The sequence below is a fragment of the Perissodus microlepis genome, chromosome 22 (assembly GCF_051167445.1).
Source record: "Perissodus microlepis isolate ML-2025 ecotype Zambia chromosome 22, ASM5116744v1, whole genome shotgun sequence".
Lineage (NCBI taxonomy): Eukaryota > Metazoa > Chordata > Actinopteri > Cichliformes > Cichlidae > Perissodus > Perissodus microlepis.
In genome coordinates, this window is record NC_140481.1 from 15,904,199 (window position 1) to 15,927,513 (window position 23,315).

The following is a 23,315-nucleotide window of genomic DNA, read 5'->3' on the forward strand; positions in this document are numbered from 1 at the left end:
GCTGGTTATTTATATGTAAATGTACCACACTCCAACTTTAAATTAGTCTACCCCTGGAAAAATTGATCTCAGAGGACAAATAAAAAGTCTGCCTGCCTTAGTTTGCATAAGCGATAGAAGTTTAACTGCATTCACGTATGACTTTCAGTGCCAGTATTTGCAGGAATAAGCATGCAGAGCATAGTTCTTAACTGAAGAGCCTGTCCCAGCTGTGGGCTAATGAACAGCATGCAGTGTATTTGTGGTTTTTAAACTGGTACTGATGATAAACCCCCCCACTGTTGTTGGCCAGCCTTACCTGAGATGATTTCTTGGTACGAAATAAAAAGAGCCAGAGTGTTTACTTTCTTGTGGGTGCGCAAATTATAGTAAATTGATGTAAGTAGGTCAGTTGACTAACTTCCTCTAAAAATTTAAATGCTATACGAAAGTGAACTTATTGGTTTTAGCAGTTCACTAGCTTCTCCTGAAGATGAGTTTCATTTGCTTGCGCTCAGCCCCCGCCCCCAGAGCGCTATGTTACACTCGTGTCTTATTTTTCAGCGCTGTCCTTGTTGGCCTTAAAATAGTCTTTGAATTTCAACAACTCTAACACAAGCAAACATCAGTGACTAATGTGCCTCATTTTCTGCTTCTTTTTGTTCCCCTTCACTCTATCCTACAGGTTTGGATGAGCCATCTTCAGTAGTACTGACAGAGGTGTGAGGCAGTGAGGCTCTCACCCCCACCCTGGGAGCCATGCCGCCGCCGGCAGATATTGTCAAGGTGGCCATTGAGTGGCCGGGGGCATTCCCCAAGCTCATGGAGATAGACCAGGTATGTGCCTCAGTGCAACAAAAGACACCGTCATCTCACCAGCAGACATTACTGTCCTTTAAATCCAGCACAACCAGTAAAAAATGTTTGGGGTCTGTGATGCTCACCGTGCAGATTTAAAGACCATAATCACAGTGCACGTTTTGTATGAACACATTATTGCGCAGTAATCCGTTGCTGTGTATATAATGAAATCGCTTGGATGTTTGTAGGTGTCTCTCTCTGGAGCGGCTGGGCGGATGTGATCAGGGCCTGGTGCAGCTTTTGCATTGTTCCCATCAATTATACTAATTAGCCTCAAGGATGTGGCCTTAATTAAAGATGTTTAACATCTTGATGTTTAACAAGATGTTTAGTCACAGCTTTGACATAGCTTTAAAGAAATTTCACTGAATGCAAAGAGGCTGGCTCTGTCATTAAGAAAAGTGACAAAAAATATGGATGTTTGTGGGTAAATACCTGGGCTGTTTAGCTCACTGTCAGAGCAAAAAGTATTCATATGATTGGAGGTGAGATTTGGTATAAAGTACAACACCATGTACAAAACAGGTGAGCAACCTTCTCACTCTTACATTGTCTGCTATGGAAAATAAACTCAGTTAAAGCTTTATGCATCTGTCACATTACAATGTCGATGAATCTTAGTGATGCTGTTTTTTGAAATGTAAAACATAATGGTCACAGCTGTGGTCAGAGGCATTATGTGATATCTCTTGAACACCTTCAGGGAAATTTCAGTAGGTTTGGACAAAAGCTCTGTTGTGTCAAAGGAATAATGGATTAACTTTGCCTGTCAAAGGTCAGGGTCTCTGTGACCTCCTGTTCTTTTGACTGTGATGTCTGAGGAACTCCTCGAGCGAGTTTTGCTTCATCTGACACAAATGTTCACTTAAAGTAGCTAATGGTCGTGGTCAAGAATCATTGTGATGTCACGCAGTTTTGGCCATTGCCCAAGACGTTCAGCATCATAATGTTCTGTTTGTGGCGATTATTACACTGTAACTCGGGAGCGTGAGGAGATCTTGCGACCCTCTTTGCCTTCTTTCGGTTTCTTCTTTTCACCATCACTCTCTTCCGCTATCTCACCCTACCCCTAGTGTCCTCTTCTTCCAGCCTCTGTATGAACTTTTTTGCTACATCCATGAATCTCCTCTGTGGTCTTCCTCTTTCTTCAATCTGCAGTGTTTTCACTATTAAATTTCTTCCAAGTCTTCACTTGATATATTTCATGCATCTGGACAAACACAGATCTAAACTGCAACTTGAGTGGTTGGTGGAGCTCCACGACTGTAAGGAGGGTTTTATAGTTTGTTTTTTAAAAACTGTAACATTAAATAGCTGCAATGCTAAAGCGCTATGAAGCCTCATCAGTGCATAGCTATATATTCCACTGATTTACATAATGCAGTTGCTATGTTTATGCTCAACAGTTAACAACACTGGTGTGTGCTTTTTAAAACTGAAACTGCACTTCTGTGTAGATTTGCGTCGCAGCTGCTTTCGCCTGCACGCAGCTCGCATCCATTACGAGCCCACAGATAATGGCCATGCCGTATGTCGGCAGATTGTCGGGGTCTATCCAGCGCTAGATTACATGCTAATAAAATAATTCGCCCAAACAGCGACTACCCCGTGTGTGTGTGGGGGGGGACATTTTTGCTGTTACTTTGTTTGATTGCACATACAGTTTTATAAATTGGCCTGTTTGTTGTTTGTGTGACTCACAGATGGGCTAATGATTGTAAAAGCTATGAGTCACCGTGGTAACCGGAGTCACAACTGCCCTTCTCAATGGATGAACTAGTGAATGAAGTATTGAACTGTGAAGTACATGTGCTTTAAACACTTAAGTAGAGATTTAGGGGGTGTGGTTTTTGTATTAAATGCCCCCCCCCCCCTTATCAGCAGCGCTGTTCCAGTCTGAGTAGATTGCCTTTAGCTTTGCTTAGGTCTGTCTTTACTTCTTTAAGCCACCTCTCCTTCTCTTCCTCCTCCTCCTCCTCCTCCACCTCCTTTTATCTCTCCCTGTCATCTTCCTCTTGTTCCACCTCTGTGTTGCCTTCCTCCTCTTTGTCCTTCTTTGCTTTCGCTCTTGTTCGCTCCCCCCTCGCACTCCTCCTCCCCATGTTTTGTTATGACTGCGAAACTTGCGCGCGCTGTGCCTCTTCCTCTCTTGTCCTCCACCATCAACCCCCACCTCTTCCTCCTCCCTCTGCATCTCCTCTGTACAATAGGCCCTGCAGCAGCATATGGCTGTCTGACTCATGCGACGGGGAGTGGGCTTCTGCAGCTCGAGCTGTTTTGATACCCAGAGAAAGTGTGTGTGTGTGTATTTGGTGTGTGTGTGTGTACATGCCTGAAAACTTGTATGTGTAAATTTTGTTTACGCAGGTAAAATTCTGCTTAAGTGAAAATGTGCGTGGGTGTGTTTGTGTGGCAACATGGATAGTTGTTACTGTTCATGCGTGTGCATGCTTATTTGCTGTGTTTGTGCATGCATGTGCCTGTATCCATGTGCATGCCGATAAATATGTGTATTTTTATTATTTCTGTCTGTTTGTATATGCGCCTCTGCAGTGCACGCGTGAGTGTGTTTAGGCTACATCTGCTTCAGTGTGTGTCTCTGTGATTTCTGTATCTCTCCAAACATCTTCAGGCACAAAAGTCCAACCTTTATGTAGGAATGCGGGGGAATCGCTACAAGTTTAGACAGTTGTTTTTAAGTGTTTTTTATTGCTTTTTGTTTATCAGAAAGGCAATAGAGAAACTGGGGGAGGATTGGGTGGTGGGGTTTCTGGTGGAGTAGAGGGATGAGAGGAATGTTTGCAGGTGGAAAGGAGCAAGAAACAAAAGAAGGGAACCAAACTCTAAGACTAACAGCCCGCTTAGTTTTAGGTAATGTGCTAAAATTGGTTTTAGATTAGTGTCACTGCTGTGGTTAAAAGATAGAAAACTAAAAATAAAGGCATTTATTTATATTTTGGTGTGTGCTTGTGTGCACATATCTAAGCACAGTGGTTAACAGAAGAAAAGTCCAGAGGGATATATTAAACTGTTTCCTTGAGTGAAATAAGTCTAAATACCTTCAGTGAATGTGCAAAAATGGCTAGCAGGTTCTAGCGGGTCATGCTTTATTGCACATAAATGATCTTGGAGGGGGGGAAAAAGAATAACCACCAAATGTGCTAAAGTGGAATAACTCCTTAGATAAACTATTGTGTGGAGTAACAGGAGCTGAAATCTAGTGGGTGGTATAGGATCTTATAGATAACAGCTTTGCTTTTCACCTTTGTACAAAGTGAATTCCGGTTATGTAGGTGCTACCCTTGAACTGTACTCCTGACTAGGCTTACAGTAAGTTAAACAAAGTGGCTCGTGTGGGTTGAAAGTAATAGTAAAGGAGAGGAAGATGTAGTGGGAGGTTAGACAGGGAAATGGTAGATGGGAAAACAGAGTGAGTTTAAAGCTTGGAGAACTGCTTGTATTTATAGGTACATAATAGGCAACATATAAAGTAGGGTCAATGGAAGCATCTCTGTGTTTCTCTCTTATTTCACATTAGCATGACTGGGTATAAAAAGAGTTTACCAGAGAGGATGATTCACTGAGAAGTTAACACGGGAAGGGTTTTACTACTCTGTCAAGAGCTGCCAAATAATTCAGCAATTTAACAATGAAGTTTTTAATTCCTAAACTGAATGATTCTGAGAGGCTGAAGAAATCTCTGTAAGCAAGGAAGTAATCAAAATCAGATTTGTTTTTTTCTTTTTTAATCATGAATGCTCCTTCCTCTGAGCTTCAGTTGCTGTCGTGGGAAAAATAACAAGCCAGCATCCACGATGGCTCCTTAGTGCGAAGCGGCTTGGATGACATGCAAACGTTGCACATATGCAGGTTTTGGAGCAACATTTTCTAGGAAGGGTTTGCTTATTCCTGAAATGCCAAACCACATTCTGCTTGTGTTACTGCAGCATGATCTGTAATGAAAGAGGGACTTTCTGCAATCCATGTCTGTCAGCATCACCACTGAAAATATTCACTTTCAGAGCTACAGCATCGGTCCCTTTTAGTTCCCAAATGCCTTCTGAGTGTTTTTTAAAAGAAGAAGTGATGCAACACAGTGGAAAACATGCCTCTGGTTGAAACATGTAACTGGCACTAAATTCTAAGAGCATTTATTTTTCCCAAAAATGATTAAAAATGTCTTTGATGCAACATTTAAAATGTTGTTTTTGTGAAGGGGGGGTTAAGGTAAATATGGGGTTTAAATAGCTGAAAACTTGGTTGTAGCGTCGAGTACTTTTATGAGTGTTTGTGCTTGCGTGAGTTGGTATATAGATTATGCATGTAGCCTGGCAGCATACTGTATCTCCCACAGAGCCTGAGGATGATGGCAGTGGCAAGCAAGCAGATATTAAGTTAACACTGATTAGCATTTCTCGTGCACACGCTGCTTTTATTTATCTGGGCTTTCCTCCTCATACACATCTTGCATGCTCCTAATTTTTCATCTTTCTGTGTCCATCTCTGTTTGTTGTCCTCGTTATTAACTGCATTGCTTTTTATAAGTACACTGAGAGCAGGAAAAAAAAGACTCAAACTCCTTTTATGTGTACACTTTTTCTTTTCACATACTTTTTCCTGCTTTTGTTTATTCCCCTTCTCCCTTTTGTTCACAAACAGCCCACCCTCTTTTTCTGTCACCACTCTGCCTTTCTTTCCTTGTCATATATGCCCACCATCCTGCCATCGTTATCTTTTGTCTGTCTGTCTTCATCACCGCAGCTTCTCTCACTGTCTGGGCTAATTCCCCAGAAAAGCAATAATGCAATATGCTCGTATATTTTGATATATAGATACTCAAACGAATCCATCTTCATGCTTCATGCGAATTTAAAGAAAAGAGTGGTTAGAATTGGCCCAGCAGAAAATGAAGTATCCTGATTCAGAACCTGATATCGTTTTTCTGTACTTTTATTATCTTTGGTTGATCAAAGTCATTTAAAAAAGGTGCTGCCCCAACTACGTAATGAGTAAACATTGTGTAATTGGCTCAAACTTCACAACAATATACCAAGCCCTGGAGGACCAGAGTACATAGGTTAGCTGAGCATTTGGCTCTGCTACTTTATAGCTAGCACCCAAGGTCAAAGTTAACACTGAAAAAAATTTTAAGAAACCATACTGAGTAATATATCATATGAAAGGGCATGGAGAGAGCTGTACAACACACATTTTATTTTTTCAATGACACCATAAAATCTCAAGTTTTACAGCCAGTTTTAATCCAATAATATGGTTAAAGATAATAAAATACTCCATTTTAGTATGTAATGCTTCAAGATCATAGGTCAAAGGTTAGACATCAGCGTGTTGTTGTGAAAGCAGGCTGACGTCAGCATCATAAAACATCAAAGTTTTAGTGTAGCCTTTGCCCCTCGGGGGGGAAGGTTGGCCTCAACATGAGTTGACTCGTAATGCTAAATCTTTCACTGCTGGTATACTAAGGCTGTTATTAGATGTCCCCAGATCTAGATTAAGAAACTTGTTTCACTTTAGATAGTATCTTGTTTTAGGCTTCCTGGGGAACTGAGGGGTTTCTGTATATTTCATTGAATCTTCATTCAATTTTTTAGCTGTGAAACTGTAAATGTGGTTCTTGAAAAGATGTAGTCTGCACCGCTGTAGAAACACTGAATCACTAATAATGAATGAAGCGGTGCAGCAGCCATGGTCGATGATCCCACATCAGCAGTTGGATAAATACAGGCTCCTGAAGAACAGCCTCTCATTGTGCCAGTCCCGCAATGTAAAATAATTGCAGCCCTCTCTGAATTGCCTGTTGTTTTAGGAACTCAGTACTTGACTGTGAACTAAATGTAGTTTTGCCTTTTTTTTAATTCCCAGAAAAAGCCTCTCTCAGCCATCATTAAAGAAGTATGCGAGGGGTAAGTCTTCATTTGCTTTTTTTTTTTGCTTTTTTTTAAATGTATGCACTAGTTCATGTCTTTTGGATTTGAATTTAACTGTCCCCTACCCCCATACTTGAATCCTATTTGCTGTTTTTTCATTTGCTGTTTTTAATGCACTTTTAAACCAATTACACAGTGTATTTTGTCTCTATCCAATGCCTTTTAGGTGGTCCCTGGGGAGCCCTGAAAACTTTGCTCTGCAGATTGCTGACGCGACAAATTTCTACATCACAGAAAAGGTTTGCTCATCTGCAAAGCTGCTGTATCCAAGAGGGGGATATAAAGGCCTGAAGTGCACACTAACTTCTGCTTGTGTCCTTGTAATCCTCCACAGAATCGCAGCGACATTAAGAACGGCTCGATCCTTCGTTTGACCACCTCTCCTGTAAGTGTTTTGCCATTTGAAAAAGCAGATTCTGTGAATACGTATGAAATCGTTCACAATCTGGGACACATCCTGTTTCCTTTTCCCTTTTGCCCTCCAGTACCAGACGGCAGTGCAGCTTCATGAACGGATCCAGTCATCAAGCATGGACGCCAAGCTGGAGGCTCTTAAGGACCTGGCTAACGCGTCCCGGGACATCACCTTTGCCCAGGAGTTCATCAACCTCGATGGTATCTCGCTGCTCACTCAGATGGTGGAAAGTGGGACTGAGTAAGTGAGAAGAAGACTGTTTCTTTTGCTGTTTGGATTTGCCTTGTTTGCACCGTTTTCCCCTGCAGCATCTTTTTTGTTTGTGCGTGTGTGTTATAGGGAGCAGGGAAGAGTACATACTTCCAATGTTTTACTCTGGATTTTGGATTTATGTGGCAATATTAGACTCAAGAATGTGATCCATCAAAACTAGCAAACACAGACTCCAGTTCGATGGGATACCTAATTCAAATCTTACCATATTTAATTTCACATATCGCTGACATTATTTTTCACATGCCTGATGTAACGAACCACAAATTTGTAACAGGACCCCGGCGTTATTTAATAGGGCTGCGGGTTTGGATGGTATTCAGGTGGATCTCCGATTTCAGTGAGAATAAAAGGGGGTCTTTGGAGTTGCACTGTGCAGTCTGACCGGTTAAGTTCAAAGCATTTACAGCAGCTGACTGGCCTGCTCATTCACTGACATTCCTCAGTTCACTCTGTTAAGCTGGTGTCTCGTGTCATCGCCATCTTTGTGAAGATGCCTTTGATGTGGAACGCTTTTATTTCAGCGTGCTGCAGTGTTGTGCGGATGTTATTAGCAAATGTCATTATATACACTGCATGAAATAATGGTAAATGGCCTGCATTTGTATAGCGCTTTTCTAGTCATTAAGGACCCCAAAGCGCTTTACACTACATTCAGTCATTCACCCATTCACACACACATTCACACACTGGCGATAGCAAGCTACATTGTAGCCACAGCTGCCCTGTTCATCTTTGGTGACCATGATAGTGATATTGCACACAGCTGAGTGGAAATACTCTGCCTTTTGCATGTTCAGCACATCCAAAAACTCACAGTGTGTGTTGAGGTGGGGGGTGGAGGGCAGGCGTAGTGCCCTGGAGACCGTCTCAACTGAAGGTTAAAGCGAGGACTTTTTTCGCTGAGGTGAAACTTCTCAGCCGTGATGCCAGGGGAGGGGAGTGGGTGGGCGAGGGAGATGGGGTTTGTGCCAGTGGCGTGCTGTGGGGAGTGCAAAGAGCTCGCCAGAACCAAGAGTTGAATTACAGTATGAGTGCAAAACGTGCACGCAATCGCACAGAAGTAGATGGACGGTGCAAACTGGCAGGGAGGGCAGGAGCGGCCAGCCGTGCGAGACGTGCTCGTTTTCTGCTTCGTGCAATTCCCATTATCCAGCCCTTCTTTTTTCCAGGGAGAGAAATGACAGATTGAAGAGTTGTTTTGCACCTAATGCGTGGTTATAAACACACGACATTCAACGTGTCCCGACAGAAGCGCAGTGAAAACCCAAAGTAAGAACTGCAGTTTTTTTGTGCAGGTGTCGTCTTGTCACGCTCATGATTGCTTTTAAATGAAGGTTCAAATTCTGGTTAGACACATAATGGCTTTTTCTTAGCAGAAACCACTCAGTGATCTAGTGTTTGTGGGTACAGCTTGACAGGAAATCAGTGAGGCCTCTTCTCCTTTTTGAATATGATGTTCAAATTAGCAAATATTTGATCTTAATGCAAGGAGCTGTCACAGCAGCACCGAGGTTCCTCCTGTTGCTCCTGGCCCTTTGATTAAATATGTTTTTCATCTAAATTCCCATCAAATCCTATTCAGGGCTGGAGAGTTTGAGCGGTGCGTGTAAGCAAAAGAGAGCAGGGTGAGTGGTTCTGCTGCATTTCCATCTCAACAGAAGGAGCTTATGAAACAGGCATGCAGATAGGTATCAGAGGCTAACGCACACACTCTCTCTCTCTCACACACACACACACACTCATTAGTGTGCCTGCCAACCAACTTGGTGAACTGTAATTATTCAAGAGGCTCTGTGCTCGAGACTCATGAGGGCAGAGCAGTTCTGTGATCTGATGCTTCTGCCAAAGATGCTGCACAATATTCATGTGTAGATCAGCTGCCCAGCTGAGCTCCACAAGTTTAAGGCAGACATTGCCCTCTACTGACAAAAACATGGAGCAACTCATACTGTGGTTTGACACACGTTCAGAATGTACAGTGCAACTTCAAACTGATTAACACCGCCAGCCTTACTATCAACTTGGGTCTTCTTTGACCAGGTTTAACATATGCTGCCACCTTGATATTGTCATTCATGTTTTTTCTGTTTTTGTCTTGTTAGCTCCCAGCATAATCTTGGCTGTTAAATTCACAAAACCTGTTCTAAACATTATTCCATTGAATTGTACCTTATTATTAGCAGTGTCATCCCTTTGAAAACTGGATTTACAGAGTAATAGGAACACTGATACTGAAATCAAACCCCACTGTTAAAACAGTTTTTTGTTTGTTTTAGCAGGTGAAATTAAGAAGTTCTGCAACTCCACCCATTAAGAGCAAAAAAATTTCCCTTGTTTAAACCCATGAAGGTTGTCTCTTTCTGGACCAGGCCCTCGTTTCCAGGGCTGCTGCTGTTTGTAGATCGCTTCCAGGAAGTCCCGTTCTGACCAATCCTGTTCTATCAGATTTCTCCAAATTAACAGTCTGACCCTGGGAGATGAATTCATGGTAAATTCATTCCATACCCATGTTTGCCCTCTTGTCTCAGTGCATGCTTATCAAATGTCTTTGAGCTATTCAGCTAGTCTAGTTTGAGACCTGGATCTTCCTAGCAGTGATGATCCACGACATAAAGGTTGAATCAGTTGGACTCAGAAGCTGAAGTTTGAGATCCATGCTGAAATCCCAGAGCCTAGATGCATGTGGTCGGAAGCAGACTGCCAGATCTCTGAAGCAATACGGAGGTGCACATGGAGACAACCTCATATTAGCTGATTTTTGCACACATGGGTAGTATCGCTGAACTTCATGAGTGCACCTGTCATCTCGAATCTATTCAGGGAAAGTTAACTCTCTGCAGATGTTGCTTCCTTTTGCTTGTTTAGCGTAAGGCATTTCTCCCACTGCACCTGTCACATATTTACAAGTTGGTCTCTGCTTTTTGAAAGGTGCAAAACTCCATTTCGTTATGCTCACTGTGGCACATTAGGTCTGCAGCAAGCCGCTTTGTCAGCCGTTTCTGCTTGGCATGCTTTGAGCCCCTTAGCGATCCAAAGTGTTTATTTTGAGTCGGTGTATTAAAGTTGTTTACATTGAGACTTGTTTTACATTTGCACAGTAAGGAATCCTTCTTCCGTGTATGAGAGTGGACCTCCTTAGAGTCTGGTCTCTTTGAGGGATGCTTATTGTTAAAAGATTGTGATTTGTGTTGCTCCCTGCTGAGACTTTAAGGTTTTGTTGTGTGTTTCCCACCTGTGACACCTAAGTTTCTCTTTACAGGCGCTATCAGAAACTGCAAAAGATTATGAAGCCATGGTAAGCCCCTCCCATCCCCCCGGGTAACGTCATTGACTCTGTGCTCTTCCTAACCTGCTGCCTGAGTCTGCATGATGAAGACTCTGGCCCCAAAGCCTAATGGGGAATTACTATAATTATGTGTTTAACACAGCCATTTACAGGCTTCTGTTTTGAAATCAGTTTTGCACTTAAATTTTATTTTTTTTTTGCATGTGGTTTTGGGCAAAATAATCTTCTTACGTCTTTGCCTCAGACTGTTGGAAGGCCATGATTTATTTCTAAAAATGTAATGCCGTGAGAAATCTATAAAAACCCGATCAGATATTGCTATGGCCATTTGGGGTTCAGTGGAGCTAATTTATTAGTTTTAGTCGGTGCTTACATTGAATTAAATCTTGGTCTTCTTTCCTAAATAGTGCTCAGGGTGAGGGGGATTGTCTCTGCACTCACTATTAGACTTCAGCTACTTTTTTCCTTTTACATTATTAGCTAATAGCACATCACACATGAAGACATCACACATTAGGATCATCATCCATCTGTCAAATACGATTTTCTTCTCTTTCTTTATCTTAAATAATCTATCATCTAATTTCAGTGTTCCTTGATTTCATTAAGCATTTACTAGTTACAGTAACTACATCAAAATGCCCAGTACCATCTGCAAAGGCCTCTTCATTCTTCAGCTGTGGGTTACTAATGACAATTACTAATCATGTACCATGCAGCAGTACTGATCCGTGTGCTGAAAGCATTTCTTATCATTTTATCTTTGGTGTCTGGTTTGCTGATTTGACGGTGGATGCCACTCTGTTGTGTTTAAAACGCCGTTCTTCACTTTTGTAAACAAACTTAAAAATGTTTTTTTTTTCTTCTCAATAAAAGTTTCAGGAAAGATGCCAACATTTTTTAGTCAAACATTTATTGTATTCGACTATAGCCCCATAGGTGTTTGCTATATTTTCATGTTGCATCTACTAAAGCACCTAACACTAAATCAGTGTAAGATAAACAATGAGCAACACGTTTAGGCCAGGTCACAGTATTTGCCTGAGCAATGCCAGTTGTAAGCAGTAGAGGTCAGTACTGTAAAAGCCACTGGTGAAACTAATAAAAGGCCAGAAATCCCAAAACTCATGTAAAAGTTAAGTAGAAAGGTAATGTAACTCCAGAAACTCCTACTGCTGTGATTTGTGAGGAAGTAAAAGCTTCTATATTTCATCATTTGCGATTTTTTTTCATTAAGTTCATGCAGCAGAAATATGAAGTGGAGGCTGTTTAATGTGGTCCTTGCTTTGGCCCCCCTGTGACTCTTGCAGAGCTGATTGATTTCTCTTGATATTTGTGTAACTGCATGACTTCACTCTATAACATAGCTTTCTGGTCCTGATTGAACGCCGCCCTGTGCTGCCCGGCTCCTGCTGATTTTCTGATGGCCCCTGCTGTTTCTCGAAGGCCAGTTTGTCTGCACTGCATCTCAAGCCTCTGTCCCCATTTATTCTTCTCTCTCCCTCCACCTGTCTTCTGTCTTTCTTCAGCCAGCCTGGTTGCGGCATTGAATTAATTTTCATATGCACCATTTTCTCTGTTTCTGCCTACCGCTCGCCCCTTGTTGCCTTCCAAGCCATCAGGGCTTTGCAGATTATACACTGCTCCAAGCCATCTGCTAGAGAGAAGCGTCCTATGGTTTGCGTGTGTCTCTGTGTGTCCTGCCCTTTAGTTTTGGAGACTTGCTGTCCTTCACTTTGACGGCCTTTGTGGAGCTGATGGACCACAGCATCGTCTCCTGGGACACTTTCTCTGTGGCATTCATCAAGAAGGTCAGACCAAGAAAACGTTTCATTAAAGGCAGCCCTGATTTATTAACGGCATTCAGAGTGCTGTTGCTATTCGCTGAATAAAGCTTTGATTGAACATTTACATCATGACATTTACAGCCTCTGCAATGAAGCTTGTCCTATGATAATGTCCCGAAGCTCAATGTCTATAAAATTGTTTGGCAATGGTCTGATTTTCAGGACATAAACATTAAAGGCAAAAATACTCTGAAAAGAAAATTGCTTGTGTACATTATGAGATGTGTGTTTAATTTTTTCCCTCATCTCAAAGTGTATTTTTTTTTTCCCTTACCTCTATGAAATGTGTTTTTGTAAAACATGTTTGCAGAGTTTGTACCTAAGTTTGAACTTTAAACTTTTAAAAGTTCTGAAATCTTGCTGATTTTTTTCCATCCTATTTTTCCAGGATCCTATTGCCTTATTTTTGAATCAAAAATTGCTATGCAAAATTTAACCGTGTCTGCGACAGATCCTCTAAACGCTTTGCCCTGTTTTTTTTCAGATTGCCAGCTTCGTGAACAAGACGGCCATGGACACGGCAGTGCTGCAGCGCTCCCTGGCAATCCTGGAGTCCATGGTGCTCAACAGTCAGGATCTTTACCACAAGGTGGCACAAGAGATCACCATTGGACAGCTTATCCCGCATCTTCAGGGGTACGTGAACGAAGCCGTAAATTCTTCTTTTTTAACATTAATCGAGCTCGCTGGTTTCTGAAAAGCTTCATAGCGATAAATGCCTTTAACCTCCTATTTGGACTTTGTTTTAATCACAGGACTGATCAAGACATTCAGACCTACACTATAGCTGTCATCAATGCTTTATTCCTCAAAGCTCCTGAGGAGAAGAGACAGGTGAGGCTGCGGTGCACGCACACACACAAATACACTGCATATACTGTATCGTGGATCATTTCATGTTGCAGTCATCAGCATTTTTCAACTCTAACAGTGTCTAACTGTGTCTTTGTATGTGGGTGTGCATTTGTATACTATAAAACTATAAAACATCTGCAGTGTAGTGCAATAAATAAAACCTGAGTGTAAAGAAGTGCTACCATGCTCCCATTTCTCCAGTCTTTCCCACACACACACGCTCTCTCAAACATGTCACGCGTTGCCCTGTAGCTCATCACATGATCCCTTACCCCAGCACCATAGGGCCCAGAGATGTGCTGACATTAATAATGAATGATGCTAACTCAGAGCCTTTCTCCTGCGCAGCGCACAAAGTTGAAGGCACGCTAGACTGAAACGAGCTTTGCCGCAGTGCTGAAAACAGACTGCGTGTGGCTGTTTATTATCAATTTAACACTTTTTGTCACCGAGCTTGCTCAGAGAAGATGTTGTGTTTTATAAGACTCTGTTTAGGGGACAAGCAAGCTGTTTCTCTTTTAGCTCAGGTTACGTGTTTGTGTTATTTCTGCGAACAGGCCGCTTTTAAAACATGGTGCTATGGGACCACAAACTAACACTAATCGTGATCGTTTATTTCAGCGTGATGCAGAAGATGTGAGATGCTGGCTGCACTCTTTTTGTTTTGTTTTTCCTCTAAGGTCAGAGAGTGTTTTGTGTGTCTGTGTGCGTGCGTTAAGGACTCGACCATCAGTAGACCTATTATTACAAACCCCCAGACTGTCACCGTTCTGCTGACTCTGTTGCCCCCCACCCCCCTTTCTCCCCTCTCGCCACAGGCTGCTCGGCTGACAGAAAATGTTTTTTTTTTTAACCTCCTCTCACACTTTTTTTTTTTTCTCCTCCACATTCACTCACTCACTCACCCTCTCTGTCTCTCTGTCTCTGACTTTGTTTCTTCACTGCACACGATATGGTAGTATGATGAGCACATTGTGGACATCCTAAATTGTCCCCTGACAGTAAGTGCACCCTTGATTAGCACCCTTTGTAGTTTGCACTGTAGAAGACAACAGTTAGTGCATTTAGTATCCCTTCTTAAGTTCCTTTTTTTCGGATGGCTTTCTTACTTTTTTAATTAATTAATTATGTATTTTTCATTTTTACCCGCCTTAATTCCTCATCATAGCATGGACAATCCTAAGACGCTTTGTCTTGATATGGCGTTGTGTCTCACTCTCTCTCCCGCTCTTCCCTGTTCCTCCCCACTGTTCTTTCTCCCCCTTTAGGAGATGGCCCATATTCTTGCCCAGAAACAGCTGCGCTCCATCATTCTCAGTGTAAGTCTACCCATACCCTTCTCCTCTTTACCCCTCCAGTGTCTTCCTCTGTCTCCTCCTCTCTGTCTTTGTCTCTCTCTGTTGCTGTTCGAGTTTCAACCTCTTCTCTTCTTCTCTTCTGTAACAAAAATGACACCTGCCACATCTTTCTCTGTTTCACCCCCTTGGTCGTTATCTCTTGTGGATACTTTTTCCACACCTGTTCCCTTTTGTCTCTTCATCATCTCTCTCCTGTGTGAAATCTCATTCTCCGTCCCCTTTTCCTTCATCTGCCTTCTAATCCTCGTCATTCACGTCCAAATCCTCTTATTCCTCTTTGTCATATCTTGTCGTCCTCCTGCATAATCCACTTCTCGCCTTTCTGACCCTAAACCCTTTCCCCTCTCCTTTACTTTTCCCATTTGTCCTCTACGCCATGCAGAATGTGATCCGGAGCAACACGCCCATTAATGATGAGATGGCACATCAGCTGTACGTGCTGCAGGTTCTCAACTTCAACCTGCTCGAGGACCGCATGATGACCAAGATGGATCCTCAGGACCAGGTGTGGAGTGGGACAGTCAATCAAAACGGGTGGTGGTGGGTGTGAAGAGGGAGGGAGGTAGATTACCATCAGATTTGCATATCATCTGCAGCGGCTTCATTTCTCAGCTCAACAAAGATCCCAAACAGACTGCTAATACGTTAAAAGCATCCCCGAATAGAAAAACACCGTAACGACACTGACTTTCAAGTTCGTTGGAATTGTACAAACTCTGTTTTTGCCGTATATACTCTGTTACCATGTGTGTTTGTACCTTTTCCCCCATTCTTACAATCATTAATCTTTTGTTCAGTGGCTCGTGGGTTGTTTGGGCTGGAAGCATCCAAAATAATAATAATTTTGGCTCAATATTTAAATCGCGGAATTGGCTATTGTCCAGATTGCCTACGGAGCTGCGAGACCCCAGACGATGGAGAATGAGGGTGAAAGATTTTAAGACTGTAAAGTGGTAAATGGAAGAAAAGACTGATGGGTTTGTGAGCAGCGCTTTAACATTCCTCTCTGTGTGTGCAGGCTCAGAGAGACATCATCTTTGAGCTTCGGAGAATCGCCTTCGACGTAGAGTTGGAGCCCAACAACAGCGGCAGCATTGAGAAACGCAAGTCGATGTACACCCGCGACTACAAAAAGCTTGGCTTTATTGTAAGTCTTTTTAGAGGGCTTCGTTAATCCGCTTCCTCTCTGATGTTATCCTCCTGGTAAAAAACAGCTTCTTTTAAACATATCGCAGCTAGTGCAATAACAGGCTGTATATCAAAGATAAACAAAGCTGACATGATGTCACCCACTGGTTTGCAAACTTCCTAAAGTTAATGATTTTGGCTCCTGTGGTCTTTGAAAGCCACATATCACAAGTGAAGCGGAGATCTCACTGAGAAACTGAGGATGTTCCACGCTTACACAGGATAGTCGTGCCCTAAAGGTTACTGATTCATCATTCTTTGACAATGAAAAGAAGAAAAAGACTATCATGTCGTATTAACCTGTGACTATAAACTCATCATGCTTATGCTTTGGCTTTGCTGTTCATACCCAGTAGCTACGTTTTTTGTACAGCCTTGGATGCAACGTACCAAAATAAGTATAGTATTGTGGAATGTGTGTGTTTATGTGTTGCTTTTGTGTTGTATGCAGCAGTCTAACTATGGCATAAGAACTTAAGTAAAGCCACTGTGGCTTTGGTGTAAGCCCAGAGCCGTTTCGGGGCTCTTCCCATTCATACTCCGACTGCAGTGTGCTCAGTAGAGATAAGGCCAAATTGGCCTGTCTTGTCTCCACTGTGGGGAGAAAACCCACCCTAAAAATCCTTAGTCTGCTTTCAGTGCTCCTCAGTTTGCACAGACACACACATACATACTGCGCGTGCACACATATAAAACTCATCATTCTCTAGATCAGCCTTATCACTACTGAGAAAAGTTGTTTACCTTCTAATATACGGGAGATTGTTCACATTTGATTAGATATGCATGTGCCACGTAGTCTATTTCTGGTTTAAGCCTATAAGTCTGCTTGCTGTCAGGCAGAATTACAAAACTGATGAGCCAGGTCTCACTGTCCTCCATTTCTCTTTCATCCTCCGCTTCCTTTACTCGTCTTCCTGTCGCTGTCCTCTTCAGTATTCTGCGTCACATTTAAAAGTCAAGAAGAGTCTCGGAGTGACGCGTCTTCGCGTGTATCTGTGCATTTAACTGTTAGTCGTCTGCAATGTCTGGAAATAATTACGTCTGACAGACTTTCAGCACAAACGGTTTCTTCCCGCATGTCTGATGCAATATTTAGATGTTAAAAGTAGTGCCTGTGTTTTTGTTATTTAAAAGTTTTGAGTCTGATTGTTGAATATTGTTGAATATTTTAGTATAAGTTAGTATTTCATATTGTTCCTTCCCCATGGCCCTTCACTTCCAGTTAGAGTTACTTACCAAATTTCGAACTTTACTTGAGTTTAGTGTCGTAACTACGATATCCATCTCCAAAATGTCAACTTTTAGCCCAATAGTCTTTTGCATTTCACCTACTGTGGAAGATATTTTATGTGTTTATACACTAGTAGAAGATATTCAGATTCTCAACAGACAGATATATATATATAAACACCTAGCAAGGCTTCGAAAACAACCTTTTTAGTAGTTTCCATTGTAGTAGGTCTTACAGGGTATCAGCCATGAGTGTGAAGATCATGTATTTGCCAGATATCTGTTTAATAATTAGCGACAAGTTGTGTATTTGTTTTTACTTAACAGATTTCAAGTGGGCAGAGCTCTAGTTTTAAAAATAAAGTCTGCACCAATTATAATTTTGCATTATTTTAACCTAAATCTAATTACAGTGGGTTATTTGAGACTGCCAGCCTGCTGCGAATAAATCAGATCAATCCACACCCACACACTCCTCAGTACTTTTCTACTGTTTGTTTAGTGTTTTTTTTTATTAACATTGTCTTTAATGGAATCAAAAGCTTCGAGGGGCTTTAAAAGGACGACCTCCTGCTCCACTAACGCGGCCCTAAAACTCCAAGTTTCCTCCCTGACAGAAGGAGAGTGTTTATATTGTGCATGTGATCCCTCAGCTGGGGGGAAAAGGGGAAACGGGATGTTTAATCGATTATATCAAAGAGATTAAAGGTTAAAAAAGGAGATTTGGTGAAATGTGTTTAAAAACATGTCTCACACTGCATCTCTGTTTTTCTCAGAACCATGTGAATCCAGCTGTGGATTTCACCCAGATTCCTCCAGGCATGCTGGCTCTGGATAACATGCTGTACTTTGCCAGGCACCACCAGGACGCTTACATCAGGGTAAGCACGCACGTACAACCCTAACGCATATACAAATGCCGCACAGAGATTCCTGTAGTGTCCTACAAAAGCCTCACTTCCCTTCAGCTCATTCAATCAGTGGAGTTTCTGGCTCGTTCTCAACACATCTTTCAGTAAAACTGCATTTCACGAGGCTTCTCAGCCCTGACGATAAAACTTATTTAATTTCTTTCACCGCCAGTCTCTAAACAATGCTGCACTGACATTAAGTGCTTTTTGTCATCCTTTCATGATAGCCAGCATGATTTTATACAGCTTTCATCATTATGTGTGTGACGGTTTCTAGACACGATTGTGGGAAAAGAGAAGCGTTAGTCGTGCCCGCTCAGCCCTTATCAGACGAACAGTGGGAGAAAACACAGCCTTCAATTCCACAAATGAAACTGTCGCCAGCTAAAATGATTGGGACCTTGATGGCCTCGGTTATGGCGTGCTGCCACCATCCACGTAATTAGAGTGGGGGGTTTTTTGCTGATGACTTTTATGTATAGATTTAATTTATGTTAATCCACGAGCTCTAAGGGGTCAGATAAGGTCAAGAAAAAGACTTATAGTTTCTACCTCAGTGTTTATGGGTAAAATACCTTCAGTGTGACATTGAACCCTTTTAAAAGGGTTTAAGGCCCCTGCACCTAATTAGTGTCAAAAATGCATTGCGTGCTAATGCTCACCTGTCACTGCAGCAAGTAGCTCTGCATGTTTGATTTTACACCAGATAGACTTCCTGACACAACTCCAAAGGGCATTTGTTTCCCAGGCTGGAATTAAACCAGCGACTTTTCGCTTTTCCAAGTGAATCTGCTTTAACCAAACCCAGTAAATGCTATTAATTCCTGTCAGTTAACCTGTCAGAGTGGAACATAGTGCAACATCACAAATTATAGAGCTGGGGTATCAAACATAAGATCTGTGGGCCAGAATCGGCCCAGCAAAGACTCCCATCCGGCCCCTTGGATGGCTTTGGAATATACTATTAAAAACACCACTCACTGCTATTCATTCTGCACCAAAGTAATTAAGTAATAGAATTAAAAAAACAAAACAAAACGAAATTACAGTGAAAAATCATGAACTTTTCTATCAAATATATAGAAACAAAAATTAAAAAAACAAAACAAAAACAATTTTCTGTAAATTAGGGAACATTCAGTTTTTTAATTAGTCTGGGCAATGAGCTTTTTTTCAGCCTTCAGGCAACACACTCACCAGAAATGTCTTTTTTTGTTTTATAGCCCTGAGGAAATACGGTCCTTATTTCTTGCCTGGCTTATTTTATAACCTCTTGTTTCCAGATTGTCTTGGAGAACAGCAGTCGAGAAGACAAACACGAGTGTCCGTTCGGCCGCAGCAGCATCGAGCTGACCAAGATGCTGTGCGAGATTCTGAAAGTGGGCGAGCTCCGTAAGTCTATATCAGCAAACGCACGCACACACACACACTTTGCACACACTTTGAATAAAGACATAAAAAAAAAACAAGATGCTTTACGTGCAGAGATGCATATAGTTGTGTGCAAGAATACAAACATCCAGAGACACAAGTACACACAGCCCCTAACTGTTAAGATGAAAGCAGCCATTATGCCCTGTAATTGTGCTGCCAGGAGTTCATTATTTAGTGATGCACCTCGCCCCCACGGAGCCCCTTTTCAGCCTAATATGCCGCCTCTGGACGGCACACTGCGCAGAGAAAGAGACGCTGTGCCTACGTTCACTTCAAATTGATGTGCCCTTTTCATCTGTCTTTACTTGTTTAAATAGCTGAGCTGGTCTCGGTTCCGTTCCAGACTGACCCCTGCTGCTGCCTGTGGGGAGGAAGAAGGCATTTTTAGCTCAGTTTTAAACAGATATGCCCTTTTCTTCTGCTTATATTCTTTTTTTCCAGAGGAGTTGGCTGCAGTGCAGGTTTTTTGTTTTTTTTTTAAACTCTTGTCGGAAAATTGTCCTGATAAAAGTACCAAGCTAGGTTTCAATACCAGATAAGAAAGTGTGGAAACACTGCTTTTTTTAAACGTATTGTAATTGTCCTGTCTATTTTAAACATGCTCTTATCTCTGCCAGACTGAGCTCTAATGCTACATTTCTATCCCCGACTTTCCTACCTTGGTCACATTCTGCCTGCTCTACTTTTATCCCGCGAATGACCGGTAGACACGTCCTGACCGGGAGAGATGGGCTGGGTGAGTGCAGGGCACCGGTGGCGTGTGGAAACATGCTGAGCTTTTAGTTTTCCTTGTTTCGGTGATCACTTTCATTCTACTCTGTGTTTGTTTGTGCATCGGTACATGCCTGCTGATTCTTTGCAGCAGATCTCTGGGTTATATTTATATTCCGTGTATGTCAGTGCTCTTTTTTTCTTTTTTTAAATCCAAATGTGCTTCACTCCACGTGCCCTTTAGGCCTTTTCTCTTAGCAGACTGAAATTCTTCACTTCAGTCTCTCTTAGAAATATCATTTTGACCTCATTCGTACCAAAATACAGATGAAACAGCCAGACTTGTCCCTAAATAGGGAAACATGTGTATCTCTAAGGCTTTTTCTAAGCTTCGAGTTGAAGGGCTTATGCAACAGAGCTGGATCCCTGGGATGAATGCCAGACTGTCATTATGAATAAAACTTTCTGTTTTTGAGAGACTTTCTCGTTCAAATCCAGTCCAAATTTCCCCCCCCTCCCAAAAAAAGATTTGGGATTCACTTTGAAATGTAAGAGTCGTGATGCCGGCTTTTGAACTGTGCACTCATAACGAGCCGGATGGTCCCTCTCTTCTTTAGCCCGAAGGATGCGACTAAGCTGATGATACTGTTATGTTATGACACAAAAAAATTCCCCTCCAGGACCGGATGCCCTAGTTGAATTATAGCAGTGACCTTGACTCGTACTTCTCAGCCTTTCAGTCCCCAGTGGCTGTATAATGTCCCCTTTACTGAGGGTGTTAGTCTGGGACACTGAACATACCATTAATATTTATGATGCAGCAGACTGTGTTTATGTATTTGTGAAATGGGAGGGCAGATAAGAATTGCAAAGGTGAACCCATAACCTGCAGAGAATGACCGATCTATCTGCGATATTATGCTCTGCTGACATGATAACGGCACATACGCCTGGTTAAAACATGACATGATGGCTTTATACATAAGTAGGCCATCGTTGGGTACAAGGTTTTAAAAAAAATAGATGTAGAGGGAATGAAATGAAACAAGGCAAACACTGGGGACAGGAGAGAAAAGACAACATTTTGATATATTTTTATTTACTGAGCTCTAAATCTTAATCTTCTCATCCATCTCCGTCAGAGCTCCAGTAAATATTTGCTCAGTCTCACACTCTTTGAACATTGTATGAGTCCAATCCTTATGAGAGGATGCCACTGTGCCCCAGAGTACTCATAAGCTGCATTGCTTTTCTCCTGTAGTGAGCTAAGTGCATTTTCATACACACCCCATTAGCCCTGTGTATATTAACACACACTAATGAACGTACGAGTAGGACAAATGTAACATGGGCCTGGCAGGTGCTTAGAGAGTGACGGCTAGTCATTAATAGAGTGTGCGTGCGTGCGTGTAGCACTTTCCCCAGAGAGATGATGGTGGAGAAATGAGTCTTGGCTCTACACTGACATCATTTGGTTGACCTTTCGTTGGAGAAACAGTGAAATACCTGACACTAATGAGGATGTTAGAACTTTTCTCTTTTTATCAGCTTTGATGGTATTTAAGTCAAGATACTGTTGTGCGTTGTTCCACCAGTAACTTAAAATGTAACAGCGACGTTTCTCTTTATTGTAAGAGTTTGCACTGTGGGGCAAAAACAGTCTGTTTCCTGTTCACTACAAAAAAGTATGAAAACTAAGTCATGGACGAATAAATCTGACTCTTGACAGTTTGGAGGGCGGAGCCCAAAGGCCCTAATGTGATTGGTCACTTTCAAACCGGTGACACCTCCACCTCTGTAAATGACAGATTCAGTTGACAGTATTAAATCGACTTACTGTGTAACAGCATCATGAGCGCTGTTTCATGGAAGATGAAATTTGCTAAATTCACTCTCAACTGTTCACTTTGAGCAGAAACGCTGGCGGTTATCACTGGATTAGTTCAATGCTAAAGAAAAGACAGAGTACACAAAGGCAAGGAAGTTAATTGCGTGAGTGGCCATGAATACCTGCGCCTGTGAAATGAAAGTATAAGTGCATGATTATGTTTTTATCTCGCACACCAGTATAAATATTATTCCATACAAAAAACCCCTGAAAAAATTCTTTGCTTGAACCACAGTGGTGCTAGAGATGGCAACGTTGTTTGGCCAGTTTTGGATAGGGCATCTAACATAGGTGGAGTTGTCATAGTAACATCACCTATTTAATTTAGGACTTACATTTTGAATTTAACTCTGTGGCTGTGAACATTTTTTTATGTTGTTGTTGATGTTTTGCTACTATGTATTTTGTACTATGCTATTAACATGACACATTAATGCTAGCAAGTCTGGTTAGTTCTTGGAAGATTAACTGGTAGCTTGAATGTGTTTGCTAAATGTCTGGATAATTAGATGAATGGGTTTCAGATTTTTAGTGCTGACTTGCATCCTGCTGTCAAGATAAACTGTAAAAGCTTTGTAAAAACCTTGTTGAGCTTATAAGTTTTTATGCAGCCCCATCGCTACAGCCCAGTAGTTCAATCAAAGACTGAAAAACATGAAGAAATTTAGTATTGGCTGGTGTTGTTTTTTGCCAGCCATCTACACGGTGATGCTTTTATTATGAGTGTGCTGCTAAGCTATTTCACCACTCATCTCAAAGCACCACTCCGACTCCTGTAAGCACAGTTGCACACGAGCTGCTGGAACGTCTGCATCCATCACTGTAAAACAGTAACTTAAATTTAAATGTTCTTGTGAATAATGTTCCACCACACAGTCTTAGTGCTGCAGAAGATAAATAAGAAATTGATACACTGAGAAAGCTGTACTCCCTAAAACTTTGATGCTACCGAGCTACACGCTGATGCAAAGCTGCAAAACAGGAAAAAAGTGTTCGCTTTTTTAAAAAAAAAGAAAAAAAATCTGCTCTGTATCCCTTTGTGGATAAAGGCAGAAGAAAGAGACCGTGGATTAATGGTGACAGCAGTGACGTCTCTGTGGCTCATTTTCTCTCTCCATCTGTGTG

At 41.9% G+C, this 23,315-nt stretch overlaps 1 protein-coding gene across 5 annotated transcripts in view; it reads left to right on the plus strand.

The window, feature by feature from the left end:
• elmo1 (engulfment and cell motility 1 (ced-12 homolog, C. elegans)) overlaps window positions 1-23,315 on the plus strand; it is a 100,718-nt gene that overhangs the window by 37,102 nt on the left and 40,301 nt on the right. For 2 of the 5 annotated variants that reach the window (XM_084919988.1, XM_084919989.1), the window contains exons 2-16: window positions 665-816; window positions 6,724-6,764; window positions 6,955-7,027; window positions 7,123-7,173; window positions 7,274-7,443; window positions 10,739-10,774; window positions 12,477-12,576; window positions 13,097-13,248; window positions 13,368-13,446; window positions 14,427-14,468; window positions 14,736-14,786; window positions 15,208-15,330; window positions 15,844-15,972; window positions 18,023-18,127; window positions 19,441-19,549. In XM_084919988.1, coding sequence (XP_084776114.1) covers window positions 739-816; window positions 6,724-6,764; window positions 6,955-7,027; window positions 7,123-7,173; window positions 7,274-7,443; window positions 10,739-10,774; window positions 12,477-12,576; window positions 13,097-13,248; window positions 13,368-13,446; window positions 14,427-14,468; window positions 14,736-14,786; window positions 15,208-15,330; window positions 15,844-15,972; window positions 18,023-18,127; window positions 19,441-19,549 — 1,339 coding nt within the window. In that variant the 5' untranslated portion in view covers window positions 665-738. The remainder of the gene's footprint in view (window positions 1-664; window positions 817-6,723; window positions 6,765-6,954; window positions 7,028-7,122; window positions 7,174-7,273; window positions 7,444-10,738; window positions 10,775-12,476; window positions 12,577-13,096; window positions 13,249-13,367; window positions 13,447-14,426; window positions 14,469-14,735; window positions 14,787-15,207; window positions 15,331-15,843; window positions 15,973-18,022; window positions 18,128-19,440; window positions 19,550-23,315) is intronic. The other 3 variants (XM_084919990.1, XM_084919991.1, XM_084919992.1) reach the window with 3 other exon arrangements.